Source organism: Lissotriton vulgaris, chromosome 7, assembly GCF_964263255.1.
Source record: "Lissotriton vulgaris chromosome 7, aLisVul1.2, whole genome shotgun sequence".
NCBI classification, from domain to species: Eukaryota; Metazoa; Chordata; class Amphibia; order Caudata; family Salamandridae; genus Lissotriton; species Lissotriton vulgaris.
In genome coordinates, this window is record NC_141695.1 from 347,540,284 (window position 1) to 347,565,512 (window position 25,229).

The window sequence follows — 25,229 nt, forward strand, 5'->3', positions numbered from 1 at the left end:
TCATATCCACCCACCCCCATCTGTCTGGACACTGCTGGGAGTCATATACACCCACCCCTCAGATGTCATGCACCGTACCCCAACATTCATGGCGTGTGTGTGGGTCGTATCACTATTAGACTGGTGCCATACGCGAGCGGGAAACGCACCGTACCCCAACATTCATGGCGTGTGTGCGGGTCGTTTCACTATTACACTGGTGCCATAGGCGATCGTGAAACGCACCGTACCCCCACATTCTTGGCGTGTGTGCGGGTCGTATCACTATTACACTGGTGCCATACGCGAGCGTCAAACGCACCGTACCTCAACATTCATGGCGTGTGCGCAGCTCGAATCACTATTTCAATGGTGCCATATGCGAGCGCGTGAAACGCACCGTACCCCAACATTGATGGCCTATGTGCGGCTCGTATCACCATTGCAATGGTGGTATAGGCGAACGTGTAAGACGCAACATACAAGTAGACTTCCGTTGTTGCGCTACGTTGTGCTCACGGTCTGCGCCGTCGTCGGTTTCTATGCACCAGGTCGTAGGCATACAGGACTGGGATGACACGGACGATGGGGTTCATGGCATGTATGTCGCGTACCGGGGTGCGGTTCGAGCCGGACTCTGCTTTTACGGCTGTTATCTGCTCCCGTAGAAAAAGGGTCGTACGGAGTGTCGCAGAAACGAATCGTACTTGCTGGTCCGGAAACTGCTGCTTGTTTAGGTACGGATGTCGCATACTGCGTGAACCGGATACAAATCGTATGTATTTTTCGGCTGTACGGTGTATGATACGATTCGTACGGAGATCTGCTTTGGGTTTGGATCGTACTTGATCGTACGTACAGGGACGTTAAAGCTGTACGAATCGTACGGGAAAAACGCTCCGTACGGCGAATCGTAGGGAATTTTACCGAATCGGAATCGGCTCCTTAGTATGTATGCAATCTAGGGTACCTGTCAAACGAGATATTGGCTAACCCATACTAGCTGCATATTGTGACCTTATTTGGGAACCCTCAGCCAATGCGGTGCAACGGTCCAGACTACCTCTGACACAAGAGGCAGAGATGCAGAAGATGCAGTTTCTGAGACAGTGGTAGCTGCAGAAGAGGTGCTCTGGGCGAAGGCTGAGGACATTAGAGGCAGTGCTGTCTGTGATGGGATTGCATTCTACTTGCCTGGTTTTGGTGCTAGGGGGGGTAAGGTTTGTTCAAGAAGGTCTAACATAATTGTAAACTTTAGTCTATATCTTTCTTTTGATTTCCTCTGGTAACTGAGACAAGTGCGACCCTCTCTCTGTATGCTTTTCTTATGCAGCCTTAATTGTGTGCCACGTCCAGCAGCATGTGTCTGTGTTGGTGTAGTACAACTTCTGCTGTACTTCGTTGGGGTTGGGTGGCTGTTTCAATGTGCCTCTGATTATTGCCCAGTGTTTGCACCTGGTCTGGTGCACTCCAATTTCCAGGGGATTGGCCAATTCCAGTTGACATTCGTGATCACGGTTCCACCCAGATACGCTCACTATGCATGCATTCTCAGGTTGTCCTTGCAAAACATGCAGTCCTTCCGCGCAGCACGTGCTTGCTACTCTTCTTGCCCCCCTGCCCTCTGTGAGTAGATCCTGAGCCAGGTGTCTGGAGTGACATGGGGTGGGAGGTGTCTGAAGTTACTTGCTGTCACTGGACTATGGGTGCTGGGAGTTGCTGCCGGTGGTAGGAGGGAATGCAGTCACGGGGCATTGCAGGCTTGACAGGGCCTTGGGGCCACGTAGATTACAACAGGTGTGATGACGTGGGCCATGTGCATGAGGCGCAGCTGCACCTGGAGCTGAGGGTACATAGGTGAAGATATCTTTGTGTGTGGGACAGAGAAAGGTCGCAGAGGGCGGGTGGGAAGATCTGGGACAAGTGGGGGGTCTCTCGGTGCCCAAAGTTGCCAGGGACCCTGGGGGGGGCAGTGTTCCTGGGTTTCCAGGAAGTGGCGGGGGAGTGGGTGAAGCTCGCTGAGCCTGAATGTGCAGGTGGGGGAGGTGTTCGGCATGTCTGGAGTTGCAAGGGGCGGGGATGTCGCTGTCCAGCAGAGGAGCTGACCGCGGTCCTGGAGATCAGTTCCCCGGCCTGCCTGAGGACAGGCTGCTGAGGAGGTGGGAGGTCAGCCCGGTCAGGACATCCTCACCCAGTCTGCCTGCTCGCCCGGGGCTTTCATGGGCTACCCACGCATGAGGGGACGTGGGGGGGACTCCTCGCTGCACACCCTGCCCACCATGGCTCAGCTCAGTGCGTCCTGAGCTGCGGTTCACGTGGTGCTGCCTGCCCGTGAAGGGGTCGGTGTGCCTGCGTGCGAGGGGGCAGACGGCTGCCTGCTTGTGGGGCGGTCGTTGCTGTCTGTGCGTGGGGAGCCTGAAGTGAGGGGTAGACGCGGTACCTACCTCTGAGGAGTTGCGTGGGGTGCCTGCCCGTGCGGGGGCGTGTGTGTGTGTACCACCTGCCTGTGTTGTTTGTGCTTCCTGTCTTTGTGAAGGTAGACGCGGTGCCTGTGTGCGAGGAGGTAGATGTATGTGGTGCCTGTCTGTGTTGTGGCTGTAGTGCCTGCCTGTGCTGAGTTGCATTAGGTGCTGTCCGGGTGGCAGAGGGTGCGACTGATGCGTTCCTGGAGATAGCAGTATACCTGCGCTGTGCCTGGTGTGCCTGCTTATGCTGACCTGCTTATGCTGACCTGCTTGTGCTACCGGACTGTGCTAGGTCTGCCTGTCTGTCTGTGGTGAACTAGGCAGTGCCTGCTTGTGTGAAGGTAGATACTGTGCCTACCTGAGCGGCGGTGGATGCAGTGCCTGCTCGTGTGGAGCTAGATTCAGTGCCTGCCTGTGTGGAGGCAGATGTGGTGCCTGCCTGTGTGGAGGTAGATGTGGTGCCTGCTTGAGTGGTAGATGCGGTGCCCGCCTGTGCGGAGATAGATGCAGTGCCTGCTTGAGTGGAGTTAGATGCGGCGCCTGCCTGCGCGGCGGTGGATGCGGTGCCTGCTTGATTGGAGTTAGATGCGGTGGCTGCCTGCGCGGAGGTAGATGTGGTGTCTGTCAGGTCCCTCCCCAGCCGGCTCCCCACTCCTCCCCGTGCCACAGCAGCCCCCCGCCCGCCAGCCCCAGCCCTGCTCGGAGAGCGCTTCTCTTGCAGCCTCAATCCCGGCATGAGATCCGGGGGAAGTTTGTGCTGAGCGCCCAGACTCCAGAGACCGGCCGGCGCCCCTCCCCCACCCGGCGCCCGGGCGCCAGGCAGCAGCATGGAGTTCAAGAAGGAAGGCTTCAAGCAGCTGGCGGGGAGGACCCTGGGACACCTGCACAGGTAGGAGCCGCGAGCGGCGCCGGGGGCCTGCCGGCGGGCGCTGCATAGGGGCCAGGGAGCCCTCCCGGGCTTACACACTGATGGTTGACCGACCCCGTGTATATATAGATGTCACAATATGTTTGCATATAAAGGTGCCTGTCTTTTTCTGTTGATCTGTCCATCGCTTTGTGTATCTTGCTTTCTGTTGGGACTGCAGCTCTATTTATAATATCGCTACAGATAGACGTAGCATTATATATAATCTGATTGTGCATTCGTAGATAGATAGATAGATAGATAGATAGATAGATAGATAGATAGATAGATAGATAGATAGATAGATAGAGCATTCGTAGATAGATGGTGCATTGATAGATAGATAGATAGATAGATAGATAGATAGATAGATAGATAGATAGATAGATAGATAGATAGTGCATTCGGAGATAGATAGATAGATAGATAGAAAGATAGATAGATAGTGCATTCGTAGATAGATAGTGCATTCGGAGATAGATAGATAGATAGATAGATAGATAGATAGATAGATAGATAGATAGATAGATAGATAGATAGATAGATAGATAGATAGATAGATAGATAGGATGCTGCTGTAGGGGTACTGCCCCCATCCTGACGCGGTTCGTGTTCTGCAGAACTGAGGCCGCATTCATCTCTGTCACCTCAGATGTAATTAAGGCCCCCATCCCCCATCACCAGATCACTGTATTCTGTGCCGTCAGGCTCAGGTGTATTTCTCTGCCCTGGGGGCGGGGGCAGCACACGCCCCTCGGGCCCTCCGTCCGACCTTCATTTCCTTTCCCCCCAGCACTAATCCCGGGGCAGGCCTCACTCTCGTGGGGCGGAGGGAGGGGACTCGCGGGGATCTCCGTGATTATTTCTTGATCCGCTGCCCCCCCAACCCCCAGGAGGGAGGTTGGGGGGGGGGGGGGTGTTCTAATGTGCTGGGCTTTATGAGGCAGCCTGAGCAGAGAAGTGATTACAGACGCGGCCCGAACAGCACATTATCCCGTAAGCCTCCCTGGGACAAGGGCTCCCGGAGCCGCCCCCGCGCCCTAATCCCAGACCAGAGGAACGGAAACCAGGCTCTTGGGCCTGGGGAGGAGGGGTGTTACTGCGGGCGCAGGGTCTAAAGGCATGTGAGCGACGGGTAGGAGGGAGAGGAGAGGTAGAACTGGAAGGAACGAAAGAAACACACAAAAAGAATGGAGGGGAGGGGAGAGAGGGAGGTGGAAGTAGAGGAAAGGAGAAGAGAAGAGGGGACAGGGAGGAATGATGAAAAGACAGGTAAAGAGGACAGGGCACAGGGAGGCGAGATTAAAGGGAACAAGAAAAACAGGAAGTGGAGAAGAGAAAGAGGGGAAACAGTACAAGACAAGAGAGAGAGAGAAAGAATAAAAACACAGGATAAGGGCCGGATAAAAAAGCAGAAATTGGGAATGCGTAAAGAAGGAGTCAGGGAGAAGAAACATGCAGAGAAAGGAGTTTTGGTGGAGAACGAAACAATAGGAGGAAAGAGAATGAGAGGGGCAGTAAAAATATAAATAGAAAGGAGACAGGAAAGAGAGGGACAGGGAGAATGACAAATGAAAAAAAAAACAAATCGAAGGGGGACAGAATTTAGGGGAGGAGAGAGAAGGGCAAACAAAATGTAAATCGAAGGGAGACAGGAATGAAGGGAGGAGAGGGGGAGAAAATATGAAATAAGAGGGAGATGGAAAATCGAAGGGAACTGAGGGAAGTAAACGGACGTGAAGTGATCAGGGGAGAGATAATTAAGGAAAGAAATGAGGGGGCAAATGGAGAGGGTATAAAGCAGCATATACAGAAACAGTGGGGTGGGAGAAAAAGACCACGAGAAGGCTTAAAAGTGAGCAGTGGGAGTGTGAGGGAGAAAAGGCGGGGGGAGGAACAAGGGAAGGCAGCGTTGGGAGGGTGGGATCAAAAACTGCGTCAAAAAAGAGGGAGAAGAGAAGGAAACTGAAACGAGACAGAGGGGTGAGACAGACAGAAGATAAAGAGAACGAGTTGTACCGAAAGGTCTTATAACGCGAAGGCATCGGCGACTAAGAGAGAGAGCGAGAAGCTAGAGAACACGAGGTGCAAATGCAAGAACCGAGAGCGCCAGAGACAAAGAAACAGAGAGGAGAACATGTACAAAACAGAAAGAATGCTGACGAGAGACCGAGAGCGAGAAAGAGGGGCAAAACCGGGGATGGAAACAGGGTGAAAGCGAAGTACAGAAGAAGAGAACAGAGAACACGAGGACTGGGGAGGAAGACAAAGAAATGGGGAAAAGGAGGAGTGGGTAGGGTGAAAGGAGGGTGGTGATGAGGGGCGCCTAGGGGTACAAGAAATAAAGTATGACGTGGGGTTCCTGGGAGATAGGAGGAGAGAAGAGAGAGAGAAGAGTGTGACGGGTGTTACACAGATAGAGGTGTGTGGGTGGGGGAGGGGGGGGGGGGTATCATTTTGAGGGCTCCCAACAGGGGGATGGGAGGGGACAGACCGAAGACCGGGGAAGAGTTAATTCATTAAAAATATAATCCTATCATGTCCCTCGCCGGACGAGGACCGACTGCAACTACTGACTGGTAAATAATGCCCGGGGACAAGCGGTCATTATCTACGTATAACCGCCCGGTCATGGGTAGAGTGCACTGCAGGCTCTCTACAGGGCCGAGCCAGGGGGTCGCCCACATCCCCACCACATGGACAGGGCACTGTGAAGATTGGTGGGGCATTACACACACATTGCCAAATAGACTTTGTTTCAGGTTAAGTAAACCCACATACCGCCCGCCAGTACAAAACAAATAAAAACTCGCGAAATATCGATACGTGCGCATAACACATGATAAAAGTATCCGTGCGGTCACAAGGTATAGAAAGAGTCTCATCAACCCGACTCATTGGTGTGTGCTGAGATTGTTTTGCGTCTGGTGTTTGTTTAATTGAAGGGTGTGCTTTTAGCTGTCGGGTGTCTGTGTTATTTGGTATAGTCTGTTCTGCAGGTTACGGGGTAGTTATAGCTATCGGGTGATTGTAGTGTTTAGTATGCAGTGCTTATGTGTTTTTAGCTGTCGTGTGTTTGTAGTGTTTGGTATGCCCTGTTATGGTGGTTACGGGTGTGTTTTTAGCTGCCGGGTGTTTGTAGTGTTTGGTATGCAGTGCTATGCTGGTTACTCTGTGTGTTTTTAGCTGTCGTGTGTTTGTAGTGTTTGGTATGCACTGTTATAGTGGTTACGGGTGTGTTTTTAGCTGCCGGGTGTCTGTAGTGTTTGGTATGCAGTGCGATGGTGGTTACAGGTGTGTTTTTAGCGGCCGGTGTTTGTAGTGTTTGGTATGCAGTGCTATGCTGGTTACGTGGTGTGTTTTAGCTGTCGGGTGTTTGTAGTGTTTGGTATGCAGTGCGATGGTGGTTACGGGTGTGTTTTTAGCGGCCGGTGTTTGTAGTGTTTGGTATGCAGTGCTATGCTGGTTACGTGGTGTGTTTTAGCTGTCGGGTGTTTGTAGTGTTTGGTATGCAGTGCGATGGTGGTTACGGGTGTGTTTTTAGCGGCCGGTGTTTGTAGTGTTTGGTATGCAGTGCTGTGCTGGTTACGTGGTGTGTTTTTAGCTGTCGGGTGCTTTTCGTGTTTAGTATGCACTGCTATGCTGGTTACGAGGTGTGTTTTAGCTGTCGCCTGTTTGTAGTGTTTGGTATGCACTGATATGGTGGTTACGGGTGTGTTTTTAGCTGCCGGGTGTTTGTAGTGTTTGGTATGCAGTGTTCTGCACGTCACGTGGTGTGCTTTTAGCTGTCGAGTATTTTTTGTGTTTGAGATGTAGTACTATGCTGGTTACGGGGTGTGTTTTTATCTGTCTGGTGAGTGTGGTATTTGGTATATAGTTTTATCCTGGTTACGGGTATGTTTTTAGCGATCAGGTGTTTGGTATGTAGTGTTCTGCGCGTTAAGAGGTCTGCTTTTAGCTGTCAAGTGTGTGTGGTGTTTGGTATGCAGTGCTATGCTGGTTAAGGGTGCTTTGTTTCTGGTGCAGTGATAGGCATGTTTGTATGGTTGACATGCCTTGGTCCCTGTGTCCCTCTGTGTTTTATATTCTGTGCTTCTTGTGCATGATGTGTTCGTTACGTTATATTTGTAGAGTTTATTTAAAGTGTCGCTTTCCTCTGTACGTATGCTTCCTATATTCGATGTGGTAGTTTTATCATGTCACCCTCGGCATGTTTGTTCTGCTATGCTCCGTATGTTATGCTTTCTCTGCAAAGATTGGTTTCTTATATGTGCGTTTTGCGCGGACTTTGATAGGTTAAACGCTATGTCCATAGTTCATGTGGCGTGCGCGGACTCGCCTCTAGGCGCTATCTTCCGTTCAGATTCCTTTCAGTTGGGGTCGTGTCCTTCGATGGACTGCCATGCCTTCCCCAGGGACCGCCCCCAGCCCCCAAGCCCTCCGATGACACGTGTACCGAGCCCAGGGCCGTGCTGGATCCAGTACCCTGCAGGGCCCCGCAGCGCGCCACACCAGTACAGCCGGGCATTGCCTCAATATTTAATATTCTGATTATCGCACCCTCTTTTTTTGTCGACACTCCGTGGTGTATATCACAGTTTCGATGGTGATCTAAGGGGGGGGGGGGGGGGCGTTGGACGTGTGCACGTAAGTACACGAATTCATGCGTATTCGTTTTTTAGTACATTTTATACTTTACGTTAACTCGAAATTATTCTTTCGCTTTAATGAATGTCTATATCCGTGTGTGCCTTGGTTTGGTTGGACGTGTGTACTTACACACACATGTGTGCGCGTTTGTGTGCGTACACGCACATGGGCAAGCTGAATCATACGTTTACAATGATATATATTTAGCCCTCGGTTATATTCTGTAATACAATATATACTTTCTATTTAAATAAAAAGGCATGGCCATTACATTTTCGGGTATACAGATTTATGTGAATGTAGGTGCATGCACGGGGAAGCAGCTGTTGTCTCACGCACTCGGGGCGCACGCTATGAACGGGCCCTTGTGCACGTGCCGTGCAGGACAGAGCCGGAAACGAGCACTTCTTTCCCCATGTCCCAGACTTTTCAATTATTCATGGCGTTTTCGAGGCCGCGAAGGATTTTAATGTCACAATCTTTATTAGCGCCTCGGAACAGAAAGATAAATCTATGCAGTTAGAATCCCGGGCACGCGAACGAACAGTGCGGAATTAAACCCATCTGTGCATGTAGCACACACAAAAAACATCGAACACTGATTATTTATTTAAAATACAAAAGGGACGGATTGCCCCGTTTGAATACATCTTATATTTGAAAAAAAGCAGATCCGCACAGAATACGACCTTTAAAGATTTCCCTTTATAAGGCGGACGCATATTTATAATCTAAACTTTCAGAGATCGCTGTCTCCTTACGTGTACCGCCAAGGGTCACTCTTGTCAGACAATTTTTTATTTTTATTTTATATTAATGTATGTTTCTGGTGTGTGGATGTCGTCTCTACATCCCGCGGCCCTCCCTCCCTTTCCGTAGTGTGTGTGGGTGCTTCACGCCACAGACTCGCTCGCACGCGCACACAAGCACACTGGTAGCATCGTGGACCATAGTAGCCCCCCGTAGAGCTCACCTGCCTTCCCGTGCGAGTCCCAAACACCATCAAAATGCGTTTATCTGCGGGGGACGCGAATTTTAAAGGTGTGTAGAGAACCCCTAAATAAAGTAAGAGTTAGGCGCGCCCTTCGCCGTCCGGGGCTCTCTCCCCTTGAGCCATCGAGAGCCCCAGCGGGCGTGTGTTTGGATATGTACATACCAATATTTCAAAGTAACTGTACATGCAGGAAACGATACATATAGCGCACATGAACATACGTTCATGCACATATACATATACCTGTATTGCTTTAAGTACAGTTTTTCGAAATAATGTTATTATCACGCAATATGCGCGCATTTCTATGAAGATATTTGAATACAATTATTCTGGAGTTTATATATGTGTGTGTGTGTTTGAGTGCTTTCATTGCACAAAGAACAACAGCGGTATAAAGACATGTAAACCACACACAAACCTTTTTTCAAAGGGACCAATCCAATAAAATATGAAAAATAATTTACTGATCCCTGCAGTATGAACGTGTGTTGTTCTGTGAATGTGTGTTATTCGAACAGCTGTTCTAAAGAACATGTTATTGCACAATTTTTTTTACTGTGTAATGGAATATCTATATTTATACCATGGCAGATAAAATAAATGTGGCCCAAAAACACGGTTTCTAGAATGACTGTACAAATAAATGCACATTCACACATTTATTACTATAGTGTGAAAGGTCAAATTCAGGTGTATTATCACAGCTCAGCAAACTTGACAAGAGAAAAACGTTGTACAGCCTCACAGAGTGCATGTAACCACAACTCTACACAGGGAAGCGCCTCTTGTAATAAGAGGTATCTTCAGTGTGTGTTTTACGCCACTGCACCCACGTAGCTCCTTGCTTCCCAGTTTTGGTTAAATACCTTTTGTTAAAATAAGTGCACGCAACAAAACACCAGTGCGTAAACCATGTGCGCGAGTATATGTGTTGAGAGAGGGAAAAGCCAACATGGCTTCCCCTTTGGGAGTCATAGTCTTTCCTCACACTCAACAATGGTTTTAAATAGCATAGTATACTCTAGACATCTGCATATATAATATTTATGCAATGACACTGACAATACATCGTATCCAATAACATTATTTAAAGCACCTTGACTAATAGACACACAACCACTCATTTATTACGATGATGCAAAAGCCACATTCAAATTTATGACCACAGTACAGCATCATAGACATGAAAAAAACACTGTATACCACTGAATGGCCTCTTCAATGCGATTTTACCTTTTTTTTTTTTTTACAAATAATAACCTTGCATCTTCAGTTTTGTTAAAATAAATATAGGTGGAAAACATGGCATGGCATGAACCATAAAGGCAGGTATTCAATTATAATATGCATTTACTAACAGTTGCTGTTATGATGCGGTCTAACTTTCTATTGAAATGCCATTTTTTGTTTGGTAGGTAACTTTGGCACTGTTAAATGAATCTGCATGAACCTCTCCAAAATAAATACTAACCCGGTCGGGCAATACATTTTTCGTGCACAGCCTACTAGTGAAGGGCAAAAATAAGAGGGTTCCATAAGTGACATTTCCTATTTTAAATGCCATAGGGTGTTTTTAGTATAGCTACAGAAAATATGGCTGGCCTAGATAACACCAAACCAGGCATGACAGTAGAACTTTATACAAATTTGGTGTTAAATCTGTTCAGTATCTTTTGAGAGCTTAGCATTATACAAGTGCTTTTTGTAGGATTTAAATTGAGATGACCTGGCAGTCAGACTTTGGAAAATAGAGCTATCTGGGCGGGTGAACCGTGAATGGTCTGCAAACGTGCGTTTGTGAACAATCCACGGAGCCAAATGAAAAAAAAATCTGATTGGATGATGGAGCTTTATCCTCCTGTTGGCAGTTTCTGGTTGGTGGTGCAAAGACCTGACATGGGAACTTAGAATTATTTGATTGGCTGACCTCAACTTGAAAACAATGTTGGGGCTGCCATTGCAAGACTCAAGGACTGACTCCTCACAGTCTGAAAAAAAGATGTCATACAGAGGCAGGGGGCATCCACCACACTCTGACTCAGGTAAGGAGGGGCCCAAAGGAGCCTTCAAGACTTTGTTGCAGCTGGGTTCATGGTTTCCCAAGTGGCCCCTAAGATCCAGGATCCTAGGTCAAGGATTTGCAATCCCACAGCAAAGGGTCTTGGGACTTTGTTGGACATGCCACAGGGTTCCTGGTCCCACCACAGCGTCCGAGGACCCTTAACATTTAAAATGAAAAATATGGTCTGAGCATAGGCAGGCCCTGCAGCCAATCCCTACTTAGTATGGAGAACATATATGATATAATATGACATGTTTGAGATAGTGAGGTTGGTTTAGAGATACATGATATGCGTCTCTGTTTATTAGGAGAGGTATTGAAGTAAATACATATACACATGTTCTATGCACATGTCTGTTACAGATGTCTAATGAGACAGGTATTTGGCAGGCCTGGGTGTAGTTTGTGTAGTTTTGCTACGTGGAACTCCGCAAAGTGACAAAAAAACTCAGCGGAGTTCCGCAAGTGGCGGAGTGCAGTGCGAACTGCCAATTGCGCTGGTCTTCCTGCTGCTTGGGTAGAAAATCTACCTGAGCAGCAGCTCACGCCCGCGTACTTACCGTTCGCGAGTGGGGAATAAACTCTGCTGCACAACGCAAAGCGGCATTTTCTGCACTCTGCGAGTTCTGCAGAGCTTGGAGTGCAGAAAACTCCGCAAACTCCACGCTCGGAGCGGAGTTCACTGCCCAGGCCAAGTATATGGATATATCCTATGTATTTGTTTGTTTGTGTAAATAACGAGGTAGGCACATAGGCATATGCTGTTTAATTTCTTCTGTTTATTTATCTGTTGATACTGGGATAGGTGCACACATGCATCCTATGCGTGTATCTGTTTCTATATATAGTAAGACCGCTGTAGCCGCGTATACTATTCATGTGTGTCTGTAGCAATGTATACTGAGGTATCCATCCATGTACACTGTGCATGCCTGTGTGCTTGTAAAGATGGATAGTGAGGTTGGTACATTGATGCATGCTATGCCTTTCTGGGTTTGTGTACAGCGATAGTGAATCAGGTACATACATGTAACCTATGCGTGTGCCTGTTTGTGTGCATAGTTAAGCTGGTGTATGCGTGTAGACTATTCATGTTAATTTTTTTCTCGTAGGAGAGAAATGGAGGTAGATCCTGAAGTATATCCCCCTGTAAATAGATACACACACAACACTACTTGAGGATATTGGAGTCCCAACTGTACAATTGCAGTTCAGACTCCCATGGAAGGAGGGTCATCAAAAGATTTTTGAGAGGTAGTCTCACACTTAGCTTATCGAGGCATGTTTCATCATTTGACAACCTCTGACACTGGGGGAGGAGCAATGCCACCCCAGCGGACTCGATCGAGGCATGCTATTATTAGCCCTGGGAGTTCTTAGAAATCTATTTTCAGGACAGTGTCTTAGGGCCCGTTTTTCGGGGGATAAAATATAATAGGGGTATACTCCAAGATTTACTTTATTAACGAGTACCCCTGGTGTGGTAAAAAGCATGAACTGTCGGTCATAAGGTGAAAACCAATGGATCACCTGACCTTCTTCAAATTCTCTAGTTACCTGATTTTGGTGCGCAAGGAGAGGATGCTCCGAAACGCGTGGAGTGGTATTCCCTCATAAATTATCACGCTGAAAGAAGTTTGGGCCGTGGTGTTGTTGTTTTACAGAATTTTGGAAACAATGCATTTGTGGATTTGTAGGGGTTCGTGCCCCAGCCACAGCCTGCCATCGCTGAGTGGCTTGGGTTCTTCGCGAAAAAAGTTGGATATACGTTTTTCGCGAAGAACCCAAGCCGCTCAGCGATGGCGGGCTGTGGGGGGGTTGTGAACCCCTACAAATCCACAAATGCGTTGGTTCCAAAATTCTGTAAAACAACAACACCACGGCCTAAACTTCTTTAAGCGTGACAATTAATTAGGCAATACCACTCTACGTGTTTAGGAGCGTCCGCTCAATGCTCACCAAAATCAGGTAACTAGAGTATTTAAAGAAGGTCAGATGATCAATTGGTATATATATATATATATATATATATATATATATATATATATATAAAGCTTCAAAACACCAACCAGTCGCACACACGAGTGGGTGCACACAAAAACGGGGGTGTACCCGAGTCATAAATTCGCTCCAAAATCCCAGGAAAATCACTCCTATAGGAAAGTAGCACACACAGGGGAGGTTCCACAAAGGTTTAATAGGAGAACCAACAGCAACGACGCGTTTCGCCCTGGGGCTTCGTCAAGTTGTGCAGAGAGCCGAGGCGTGCGTCGGTTTAAAAAGGACAACATGCAAATTCAATGAAATCAAGGTAGGACTGTGCAAAGTGTTACATGGCCGCCATATTGGAACGGTGTGCAATACATGTCCTATACAGGCAGTTGAGTAGCATTACAACATGAATAAATGCCAAGACCATGTAAGATACATAAATCAAGGAATGTCCAATATTATGGTTAATCGTACTTGCACAGTCACAAACAATAGATGTTAATACAACAATCTAGCCCTGGATGGGCGTGAGGTTAGAACTAAATATGCCTCCTAATGCAATATAGCAGTATATCAAGGAGGGGGCAGTAGCAGCGAAATGCCGCCGAATGTACAAGCCCCGCACCAATCTTAATAGTGCAAGTAACCAAAATGGTTATATGCTAGGTATAGTTACACCTCACATTACTGTCACGCCCTGAATGGGCATTTGTATAGGAATTCATCGAGTTTAGGCACGAGTCACAAAATTCATCCAAGTACCATTAGTATAAAAACATTAAAAGAATATGTAAGGTCATCATAATTCATATAAACATATCCTAATGTAGGGAAGGCATAGTCAAGGAAACACGAGGGGAGAATACAATATGCAAAGTACAAAATATCTCAGAAAATCAATGCCCAACCAGTCAGCCTAAATGAACTGATAGTTCCTCATGCATATTAAGGCCAAAAGGGTGCTTACTCTGTAAGTCTATTATGTATCTTGATTCCAATCGTCTGAGTCTAAGCAGACGATCACCCCCTCTGATACTCAAAGGCACACTATCGATGCATGTGTATGCTAACAGGTCCCTGTTACTTTTATGCATTTTGGCAAAATGCCTGGCCACTGGATAGGCGTCATCCTTTTTAGCAATTGCACGCATGTGCTCTAGTACTCTAAGTTTAACTGCGTTGGTAGTGCTGCCGATATAATTCAGGCCGCACGGGCATGTTAAGCAGTAAATGGCATATGGCGTGGAGCATGTTAAGAATTTACTGATTCTTTTGGGGATGGTGACACCGGGTATCTTGTAGGTAAGCGTCCGCTTACTATATTTACAAGCCTTGCAGCGGCCGCAGGGATAGAAGCCATTGAGTACAGGCAGCTTGGGGGTCTTTTCGGGTGCAGAGTAGTGACTGGAAACTAAATGATCCCTTAAAGATCTCGCCTTTCTGAATGTTATAAGGGGATTCGATGGTAAGTCTGCTTTGATGATGTTGTCAGACAATAAGATGTTCCAGTTTTTTCTTAAAATTTGCTTAATTTGGCCTGCATTATGAGAAAAGGTGGTAATGAGACGAAAGCTACCATTTTTAGATTTATCTTTCTTTTTGGACTTAAGTAGCTCTTTGCGTTTCGTTTTCTTGACTCTCTCATAGGCCTTACATAGCACTTTGTCTCCATAGCCCCTTGTTTTGAACCTTTGCATGCTGGCATGGGCTGCTTTCTCAAAATCACTATCATTAGAGTTGTTTCTGCGTATTCTTAATAACTCCCCATAAGGGATGCTATCCACTAATTGGTGGGGATGACTGCTAGTGGCAAATAGCGTGGAATTGCCCGCCGTCTCTTTCCTAAACAGTTTAGTCTGCATACAACCACAACTATCTATGTAAACAGTGAGATCAAGATAATTAACAGAAGTGTGGCTGATTTGTCCTGAAAACTTTAAATTGATGTCATTATCATTAAGAGCATCTACAAAACTGTTGGCTGTATCCACAGGACATTCTAAAATGATGAAGAGATCGTCTATATAACAATACCACCTTATTATTCGGCTGTCCCACTCAGGATATTTCTCGCTCCAGGCTACCTGCTCCTCCCACCACCCCACGAAAAGATTCGCAAAGCTGGGGGCGGAGCAGGCACCCATCGCGACACCGGACACTTGCTTGTACAATTGCTTGCCAAATAAAAATATGTTGTTATTAAGGCTAAACATCATGAACTCCATCAGCATCTTGTTGTGCTCATAAAATCTTATAGGACGTTTGTCCAAAAAACTGGCCATAGCTTTGAGACCGTCACCATGTGCTATACACGTGTATAGACTGGTGATGTCAAGCACCAGCATACAGTATGTGTTTTTCCAGACAATTTCATCAATACAGTTTAGAAAGTGTTTAGTGTCTCTTAGATAGGATTTTAGGGACATCACCAAAGGAGATAAAAACGAGTCCACATAGATAGAAAGATTTTCTGTCAAACTCCCATTGGAAGCAACAATGGGCCTGCCTGGAGGATTTAACAACTCTTTATGAACCTTGGGTAGGTAATAAAAGGTGGGGATCACAGGACTCAGACACCTTAAGAACAAATATTCATCTGTATTTAGCATGTTAGCATTGTGCCATTTGGATATCATCTCGTGATAATCGGCCACACTTAGATTGTATGTTCTTTCATTCACAGTGGCATAGGTGTCGGTATCTCCCAGAAGGCGGCAAGCCTCTGTTTCATATTGGGTGGCTGTGAGTAGAACAATGTTCCCCCCTTTATCAGAAGGCTTACATACCAATCCCGAGTCTTCACAAAGAGTGGTCAGAGCGAGCTGTTGGGTTTTGGTGAAGTTATCTTTTTTGGGTACATGTTTACTAGTGATGCGTAGTCTAGTGAGATCCCTCATCACGGCATCAGAAAAAGTATCAATTGCGTCAGTACCCATTATTGGCATAAATGTAGAGGCCGGTTTAAAATCACTGGCCCCACCTTTTTGTTGCACTTCCCAATTATCAAGCATTTGGGTATTGGTTACCTCACCATCACCATCAATGTTACTTTCCAAACGGAGGCCTTCTACTGCTCTTAGGCCTCCCAGCTCGCTACATATGAGTTCAGTGCCGTCCGCTGCTTTGCTGGCCACATGGTGCTCGCCGGGTGGTTTGAGCTTGAAAAATTTGTGCAGTTTCAACTTCCTCACAAATTTGAAAATATCAATGCGCGTTTGCGCGAATTCAAAATTCCTGCGTGGACAAAAAGATAGACCTAGTTGAAGTGTCAAATTTTCTTCATTCGTTAACACTTTCTCTGTAAGGTTAATGATGGTTAGATTGTCATGGGGATCAGTGGAATCTTGGTTACATTTCAGTTCTTTTTCTTGAAGAACTTTTCATACTGCGTGTCACTGGAGGAGAGTTTAATGGATTTCTTCCAACGGCCCCCCCGCCGCGTCTTCCTCTTGGTCCTTGGTTGTCCGGGGGTTTTCCTCTCCCTCCCTCCAGTTGGTTGTTGCGCATTACTTGGTATTCCACATGAAAAGAAGAAGCGTCTTCGCTGCCATCTTCACTGACTACGTCGTCCGGATTAGCATCGGACTCCGAAGTTGCAGGTTCAGCGGTTGTAGGGACACCCATCTTTTTCTTTAGTTGCCTTCTGGTGTTATCGTACTTCTTCGCGAAGGTCAACACTCTCCCCATCCGATAATCATTTTCGTCCCATTCACATTTTTCTTCTTTTCTTTGTTTGATTTTATGTTCATATTTTTTCAAACGCTTTTTCATTAGTTCTCGTTTTTCCCCCAGGGTCCCCTGGTCTTCTTCTTTCAGTAATTCATCCTCGATTTCCTTGATCTGTGCCAAAGCCTTTTCTCGGTCACTCCAGGCAAAGCGCACTAAAATTTGTAGGCTCCCTTTGCACGATGCGGCGGTATGCTCTGCCCATGCATCTAGCAGTTTAGGGTCCGGATTTTCGTACGCCGGAATGGTGTATATCCGCAAACCTCTGGGGACACGGTCGACCTCAATGTAGTTCTGTAATGAGGTCGCCTCCCACCATTTTCTGATCTCCCGTTCATATAAACGCTCCAGTGAGACCAGTTTGGATTGTAAAGACGTATTGGCCCCATTGGCTTGACTTCCACCAGCCCTTTGTGTACCATCTGACTTTTTCTTATTTTTAAACATTCCTTGTTCCGCCTCTCTTCTCTCTGCTTCGCAAAACATGTTGAAGGTAGTGCAGCCGCAACTACCTATAGAATAGTGCTGTATAATCCCCTTCACTCTAAGTTGAATGCCCACAGTGTGAAAAAAGAAAGTCTTTTGGATGCGCACACTGCGCCTTACCCGAAAACTGATGAACTGCCTGTTGAAAACGTTCGTATAAACAAATGGCAGAGGTTCCGGATGTTTGGCGATACGTGGCTTTCAGGGCAAACTTGGTGCAGCTGGTAACAAATCCAGAAAGCTTCAAAACACCAACCAGTCGCACACACGAGTGGGTGCACACAAAAACGGGGGTGTACCCGAGTCATAAATTCGCTCCAAAATCCCAGGAAAATCACTCCTATAGGAAAGTAGCACACACAGGGGAGGTTCCACAAAGGTTTAATAGGAGAACCAACAGCAACGACGCGTTTCGCCTTGGGGCTTCGTCAAGTTGTGCAGAGAGCCGAGGCGTGCGTCGGTTTAAAAAGGACAACATGCAAATTCAATGAAATCAAGGTAGGACTGTGCAAAGTGTTACATGGCCGCCATATTGGAACGGTGTGCAATACATGTCCTATACAGGCAGTTGAGTAGCATTAAAACATGAATAAATGCCAAGACCATGTAAGATACATAAATCAAGGAATGTCCAATATTATGGTTAATCGTACTTGCACAGTCACAAACAATAGATGTTAATACAACGGCTCTCTGCACAACTTGACGAAGCCCCAAGGCGAAACGCGTCGTTGCTGTTGGTTCTCCTATTAAACCTTTGTGGAACCTCCCCTGTGTGTGCTACTTTCCTATAGGAGTGATTTTCCTGGGATTTTGGAGCGAATTTATGACACGGGTACACCCCCGTTTTTGTGTGCACCCACTCGTGTGTGTGACTGGTTGGTGTTTTGAAGCTTTCTGGATTTGTTACCAGCTGCACCAAGTTTGCCCTGAAAGCCACGTATCGCCAAACATCCGGAACCTCTGCCATTTGTTTATACGAACGTTTTCAACAGGCAGTTCATCAGTTTTCGGGTAAGGCGCAGTGTGCGCATCCAAAAGACTTTCTTTTTTCACACTGTGGGCATTCAACTTAGAGTGAAGGGGATTATACAGCACTATTCTATAGGTATTTGCGGCTGCACTACCTTCAACATGTTTTGCGAAGCAGAGAGAAGAGAGGCGGAACAAGGAATGTTTAAAAATAAGAAAAAGTCAGATGGTACACAAAGGGCTGGTGGAAGTCAAGCCAATGGGGCCAATACGTCTTTACAATCCAAACTGGTCTCACTGGAGCGTTTATATGAACGCGAGATCAGAAAATGGTGGGAGGCGACCTCATTACAGAACTACATTGAGGTCGACCGTGTCCCCAGAGGTTTGCGGATATACACCATTCCGGCGTACGAAAATCCGGACCCTAAACTGCTAGATGCATGGGCAGAGCATACCGCCGCATCGTGCAAAGGGAGCCTACAAATTTTAGTGCGCTTTGCCTGGAGTGACCGAGAAAAGGCTTTGGCACAGATCAAGGAAATCGAGGATGAATTACTGAAAGAAGACCAGGGGACCCTGGGGGAAAAACGAGAACTAATGAAAAAGCGTTTGAAAAAATATGAACATAAAATCAAACAAAGAAAAGAAGAAAAATTTGAAAGGGACGAAAATGATTATCGGATGGGGAGAGTGTTGACCTTCGCGAAGAAGTACGATAACACCAGAAGGCAACTAAAGAAAAAGATGGGTGTCCCTACAACCGCTGAACCTGCAACTTCGGAGTCCGATGCTAATCCGGACGACGTAGTCAGTGAAGATGGCAGCAAAGACGCTTCTTCTTTTCATGTGGAATACCAAGTAATGCGCAACAACCAACTGGAGGGAGGGAGAGGAAAGCCCCCGGACAACCAAGGACCAAGAGGAAGACGCGGCGGGGGGGCCGTTGGAAGAAATCCATTAAACTCTCCTCCAGTGACACGCAGTATGAAAAAGTTCTTCAAGAAAAAGAACTGAAATGTAACCAAGATTCCACTGATCCCCATGACAATCTAACCATCATTAACCTTACAGAGAAAGTGTTAACGAATGAAGAAAATTCGACACTTCAACTAGGTCTATCTTTTTGTCCACGCAGGAATTTTGAATTCGCGCAAACGCGCATTGATATTTTCAAATTTGTGAGGAAGTTGAAACTGCACAAATTTTTCAAGCTCAAACCACCCGGCGAGCACCATGTGGCCAGCAAAGCTGCGGACGGCACTGAACTCATATGTAGCGAGCTGGGAGGCCTAAGAGCAGTAGAAGGCCTCCGTTTGGAAAGTAACATTGATGGTGATGGTGAGGTAACCAATACCCAAATGCTTGATAATTGGGAAGTGCAACAAAAAGGTGGGGCCAGTGATTTTAAACCGGCCTCTACATTTATGCCAATAATGGGTACTGACGCAATTGATACTTTTTCTGATGCCGTGATGAGGGATCTCACTAGACTACGCATCACTAGTAAACATGTACCCAAAAAAGATAACTTCACCAAAACCCAACAGCTCGCTCTGACCACTCTTTGTGAAGACTCGGGATTGGTATGTAAGCCTTCTGATAAAGGGGGGAACATTGTTCTACTCACAGCCACCCAATATGAAACAGAGGCTTGCCGCCTTCTGGGAGATACCGACACCTATGCCACTGTGAATGAAAGAACATACAATCTAAGTGTGGCCGATTATCACGAGATGATATCCAAATGGCACAATGCTAACATGCTAAATACAGATGAATATTTGTTCTTAAGGTGTCTGAGTCCTGTGATCCCCACCTTTTATTACCTACCCAAGGTTCATAAAGATTTGTTAAATCCTCCAGGCAGGCCCATTGTTGCTTCCAATGGGAGTTTGACAGAAAATCTTTCTATCTATGTGGACTCGTTTTTATCTCCTTTGGTGATGTCCCTAAAATCCTATCTAAGAGACACTAAACACTTTCTAAACTGTATTGATGAAATTGTCTGGAAAAACACATACTGTATGCTGGTGCTTGACATCACCAGTCTATACACGTGTATAGCACATGGTGACGGTCTCAAAGCTATGGCCAGTTTTTTGGACAAACGTCCTATAAGATTTTATGAGCACAACAAGATGCTGATGGAGTTCATGATGTTTAGCCTTAATAACAACATATTTTTATTTGGCAAACAATTGTACAAGCAAATGTCCGGTGTCGCGATGGGTGCCTGCTCCGCCCCCAGCTTTGCAAATCTTTTCGTGGGGTGGTGGGAGGAGCAGGTAGCCTGGAGCGAGAAATATCCTGAGTGGGACAGCCGAATAATAAGGTGGTATCGTTATATAGACGATCTCTTCATCATTTTAGAATGTCCTGTGGATACAGCCAACAGTTTTGTAGATGCTCTTAATGATAATGACATCAATTTAAAGTTTTCAGGACAAATCAGCCACACTTCTTTTAATTATCTTGATCTCACTGTTTACATAGATAGTTGTGGTTGTATGCAGACTAAACTGTTTAGGAAAGAGACGGCGGGCAATTCCACGCTATTTGCCACTAGCAGTCATCCCCGCCAATTAGTGGATAGCATCCCTTATGGGGAGTTATTAAGAATACGCAGAAACAACTCTAATGATAGTGATTTTGAGAAAGCAGCCCATGCCAGCATGCAAAGGTTCAAAACAAGGGGCTATGGAGACAAAGTGCTATGTAAGGCCTATGAGAGAGTCAAGAAAACGAAACGCAAAGAGCTACTTAAGTCCAAAAAGAAAGATAAATCTAAAAAAGGTAGCTTTCGTCTCATTACCACCTTTTCTCATAATGCAGGCCAAATTAAGCAAATTTTAAGAAAAAACTGGAACATCTTATTGTCTGACAACATCATCAAAGCAGACTTACCATCGAATCCCCTTATAACATTCAGAAAGGCGAGATCTTTAAGGGATCATTTAGTTTCCAGTCACTACTCTGCACCCGAAAAGACCCCCAAGCTGCCTGTACTCAATGGCTTCTATCCCTGCGGCCGCTGCAAGGCTTGTAAATATAGTAAGCGGACGCTTACCTACAAGATACCCGGTGTCACCATCCCCAAAAGAATCAGTAAATTCTTAACACGCTCCACGCCATATGCCATTTACTGCTTAACATGCCCGTGCGGCCTGAATTATATCGGCAGCACTACCAACGCAGTTAAACTTAGAGTACTAGAGCACATGCGTGCGATTGCTAAAAAGGATGACGCCTATCCAGTGGCCAGGCATTTTGCCAAAATGCATAAAAGTAACAGGGACCTGTTAGCATACACATGCATCGATAGTGTGCCTTTGAGTATCAGAGGGGGTGATCGTCTGCTTAGACTCAGACGATTGGAATCAAGATACATAATAGACTTACAGAGTAAGCACCCTTTTGGCCTTAATATGCATGAGGAACTATCAGTTCATGTAGGCTGACTGGTTGGGCATTGATTTTCTGAGATATTTTGTACTTTGCATATTGTATTCTCCCCTCGTGTTTCCTTGACTATGCCTTCCCTACATTAGGATATGTTTATATGAATTATGATGATCTTACATATTCTTTTAATGTTTTTATACTAATGGTACTTGGATGAATTTTGTGACTCATGCCTAAACTCGATGAATTCCTATACAAATGCCCATTCAGGGCGTGATAGTAATGTGAGGTGTAACTATACCTAGCATATAACCATTTTGGTTACTTGCACTATTAAGATTGGTGCGGCGCTTGTACATTCGGCGGCATTTAGCTGCTACTGCCCCCTCCTTGATATACTGCTACATTGCATTAGGAGGCATATTTAGTTCTAACCTCACGCCCATCCAGGGCTAGATTGTTGTATTAACATCTATTGTTTGTGACTGTGCAAGTACGATTAACCATAATATTGGACATTCCTTGATTTATGTATCTTACATGGTCTTGGCATTTATTCATGTTGTAATGCTACTCAACTGCCTGTATAGGACATGTATTGCACACCGTTCCAATATGGCGGCCATGTAACACTTTGCACAGTCCTACCTTGATTTCATTGAATTTGCATGTTGTCCTTTTTAAACCGACGCACGCCTTGGCTCTCTGCACAACTTGACGAAGCCCCAAGGCGAAACGCGTCGTTGCTGTTGGTTCTCCTATTAAACCTTTGTGGAACCTCCCCTGTGTGTGCTACTTTCCTATAGGAGTGATTTTCCTGGGATTTTGGAGTGAATATATATATATATATATATATATATATATATATATATATATATATATATATATATATATATATATATACATGACTCAGCATACTAATTCCAAATAAATAGAAGCTTTACACAGTCAGTATACAAATCGACAAATGTATCGTCTGCCCTATACTACACATCCTGAAATTGCACTGGCTTTGGACCCACAGTGGCCTTACTAAATTAAGAATTCAAAATGAAACTTATAATATCAACGTAGTCATACCCACTCACTCAGTCTCATTGTAAATGTTGTGGCTATAATAATGTGCTCACAAACAAAATATATTGTGAACTTTAACAATGGAAGCAGCATTGGTAAATCAAAGCTGTACAACACAAAATATAAAAATTGTACAACTTAACTTGGGTAGCAGCCCTTGACCTTGTCTTCCTTCATGCAGATTAAAAAATTTACATTTATTAAAAATTGAAGTGTTAATACCCAGTAATAATATTCGTTTATCAAAGTGCACAGTGCCAAAGACTGTTCTAACATTTACAACAACTGATTAAGGACCAGACATAGGCTTATTGCTTGATCGGCCAGTGCCCTAGCCCCAAAATTGCAGAAAGTGCTGTAACAACATTTTTAGCACTCGGCAAGAAGCAACATTTGTTGATAAAGTTATATTGCACATATACATATTGCACCTATTGATTGCAGACCTGTTTTAATTCTCAGTGTTCTGCCTGAATTAGAATGTAGACATATACACATAAGTAAAATGCCTGAATCAGAATGTAAACATGTGCACATAAATAGAGTGCAAATAGCAGAATCTTACACAGTTAAAGTGCACTATGCAAAATGACTTTCTAATTAGTTCCAATACCAGATTGAACATAAATACAGATTTGGTGAAATAAATAGGTCAGTGTCCTCTAAAGGTGTTAAGTGCAAACTTAACATAATTGTTGGAATAATGGGCAAGTGCCCTAAAGTGCAGTGCACCTTTTATCTCTTGCCTTCAAGTGCTCACCCAGCTCCCCTTTTATTCCACCTAAAGTGCCCTGTGCCCAAAGTTAAAATACTTTATTCCTACTACCCGACTCATTCTAATGACTGGCTTTACTACTGAATTAATTTAATCAAGATTCTTACTTATAAGTGAACATGCAGGACCTCTTCAATATTGAGTCCTATCGGTACCTTTGTATTGAACCTTAGAATATGTCTAGACTCTAAACGTCTCAAACAGTGTTTCCTATTGCCTCCTCTGCTGCGAATGGGTACTTGATCTATTGCAAAGTATTGCAGGTTGTCCAAATGACTGCCATGCACTTCCTCAAAGTGCCTGGCCACTGGGTACGTGGAGTCTTTATTCACAATTGCTCTAATATGTTGCAATATTCTTAGTTGTACACTCAGAATAGTGCTGCCTATACACAATTTCTGACAACTGCATCTTAAAACATTTACCACATGATCGCTCTTGCAATGCAATAGTTGTTGGATTTTCCATGATCGATCTGTTAGTGGTATGGGCAATTGCATGATATTAACTCCGTATCTACAATCCTTACATCTAAGGCATTTGGTGAAACCTCCTAGGCTCAGAAGCCAATTTACACCCACTCTCATTACTGGGTTGCCTACTACTCCTCCCTCATTAACCTCGCCCTCCGAAAAGTCATTAGGGCTTTCTTGTGCATCTTTGGGTCAATGACTGGGTCACTGCACATTAGTTTCCAATTTCTTTGGAATATATGCCTCACTTCCCCATGATGGGTGTTGCATCTAGTAATAAAACGTCATTCCTTTTGTGTATCACCTTGCACACTGTCTGTGAAAAGTAACTCATCCTTTTCTTTCCGATTTGACTTGATTTTTGCTTCTTTTAAAACCTTATTGTTGTAACCTCGTACTGAAAACCTTTATTCCAGATCACGTTGTGCTTGCTCTAATTAAGTTGTTTCATTACACTTTCTTCGCATACACAGGTTCTCTGCATAGGGAATACTGTATTTCAAATTATTAGGGTGAAAACTCTGGGCCTGTAAAATTGTATTGCCTGCTATGCTCTGCCTAAAAACGTTTGTGTGTAGTCTCCCTTGCTCAATTTAAACAGTAAGATCTAAAAACTCTACTGATTTCTAACTGATGTGCTAGTTAAAGTGCAAGTTCAGTGCAATATTGTTGATTTTATTGACAAATATTTTGGCAGAATCCAATGATCCCACCAAATAATGAACAAGTAATCAATAAAGAGTGACCACAACACAACATTTTCTAGTAGTTCTTCTGCACATGTAGATGGTAGCACCTGTTCCTCCCACCAGCGCATATGAAAATTCACATAGTTGGGGGCCAAGCAGGTGCCCATCGCGGTCCCTCTCAACTGGCGGCAGATATCTGCCTCAAATAAAAAGATGTTGTTGTTGAGGCACCAGTAGACCATTTCCAGTATCATCACCAATTGCTTGTACAGGGTAAGGGGCCTCAAACTTGAAAAATACTTTACTGCTCTCATACCATCCTAATGGGTGATGCTAGTATAAAGCGATGTTACTTTTAAGGTCAATAAAGTAAAGTTTTCCTTCCAACTGATGTCATACATTTTTCGCAAAAAATCCCCTTTATCTTTAATGTATGATGACAAGTTTTTGACTGACTCCTAAAGAAAAAAAAATAACAAATTTAGATGTGTTCGCTAAAAGACTGGCAATTGCTGAAATTATTTGTCAGCCAGGAGTGTTACTCAGATTTCTGTGCACCTTAGGTATCAAATAA

The 25,229-nt window shown here is 45.2% G+C and overlaps 1 protein-coding gene across 1 annotated transcript in view; it reads left to right on the forward strand.

The window, feature by feature from the left end:
• The first annotated feature begins 2,062 nt into the window (after positions 1 to 2,062).
• SLC17A7 (solute carrier family 17 member 7) overlaps positions 2,063 to 25,229 on the forward strand; it is a 391,628-nt gene continuing 368,461 nt past the window's right edge. Inside the window, exon 1 of the mRNA XM_086930231.1 lies at positions 2,063 to 3,333. Coding sequence (XP_086786357.1) covers positions 3,272 to 3,333 — 62 coding nt within the window. The 5' untranslated portion in view covers positions 2,063 to 3,271. The remainder of the gene's footprint in view (positions 3,334 to 25,229) is intronic.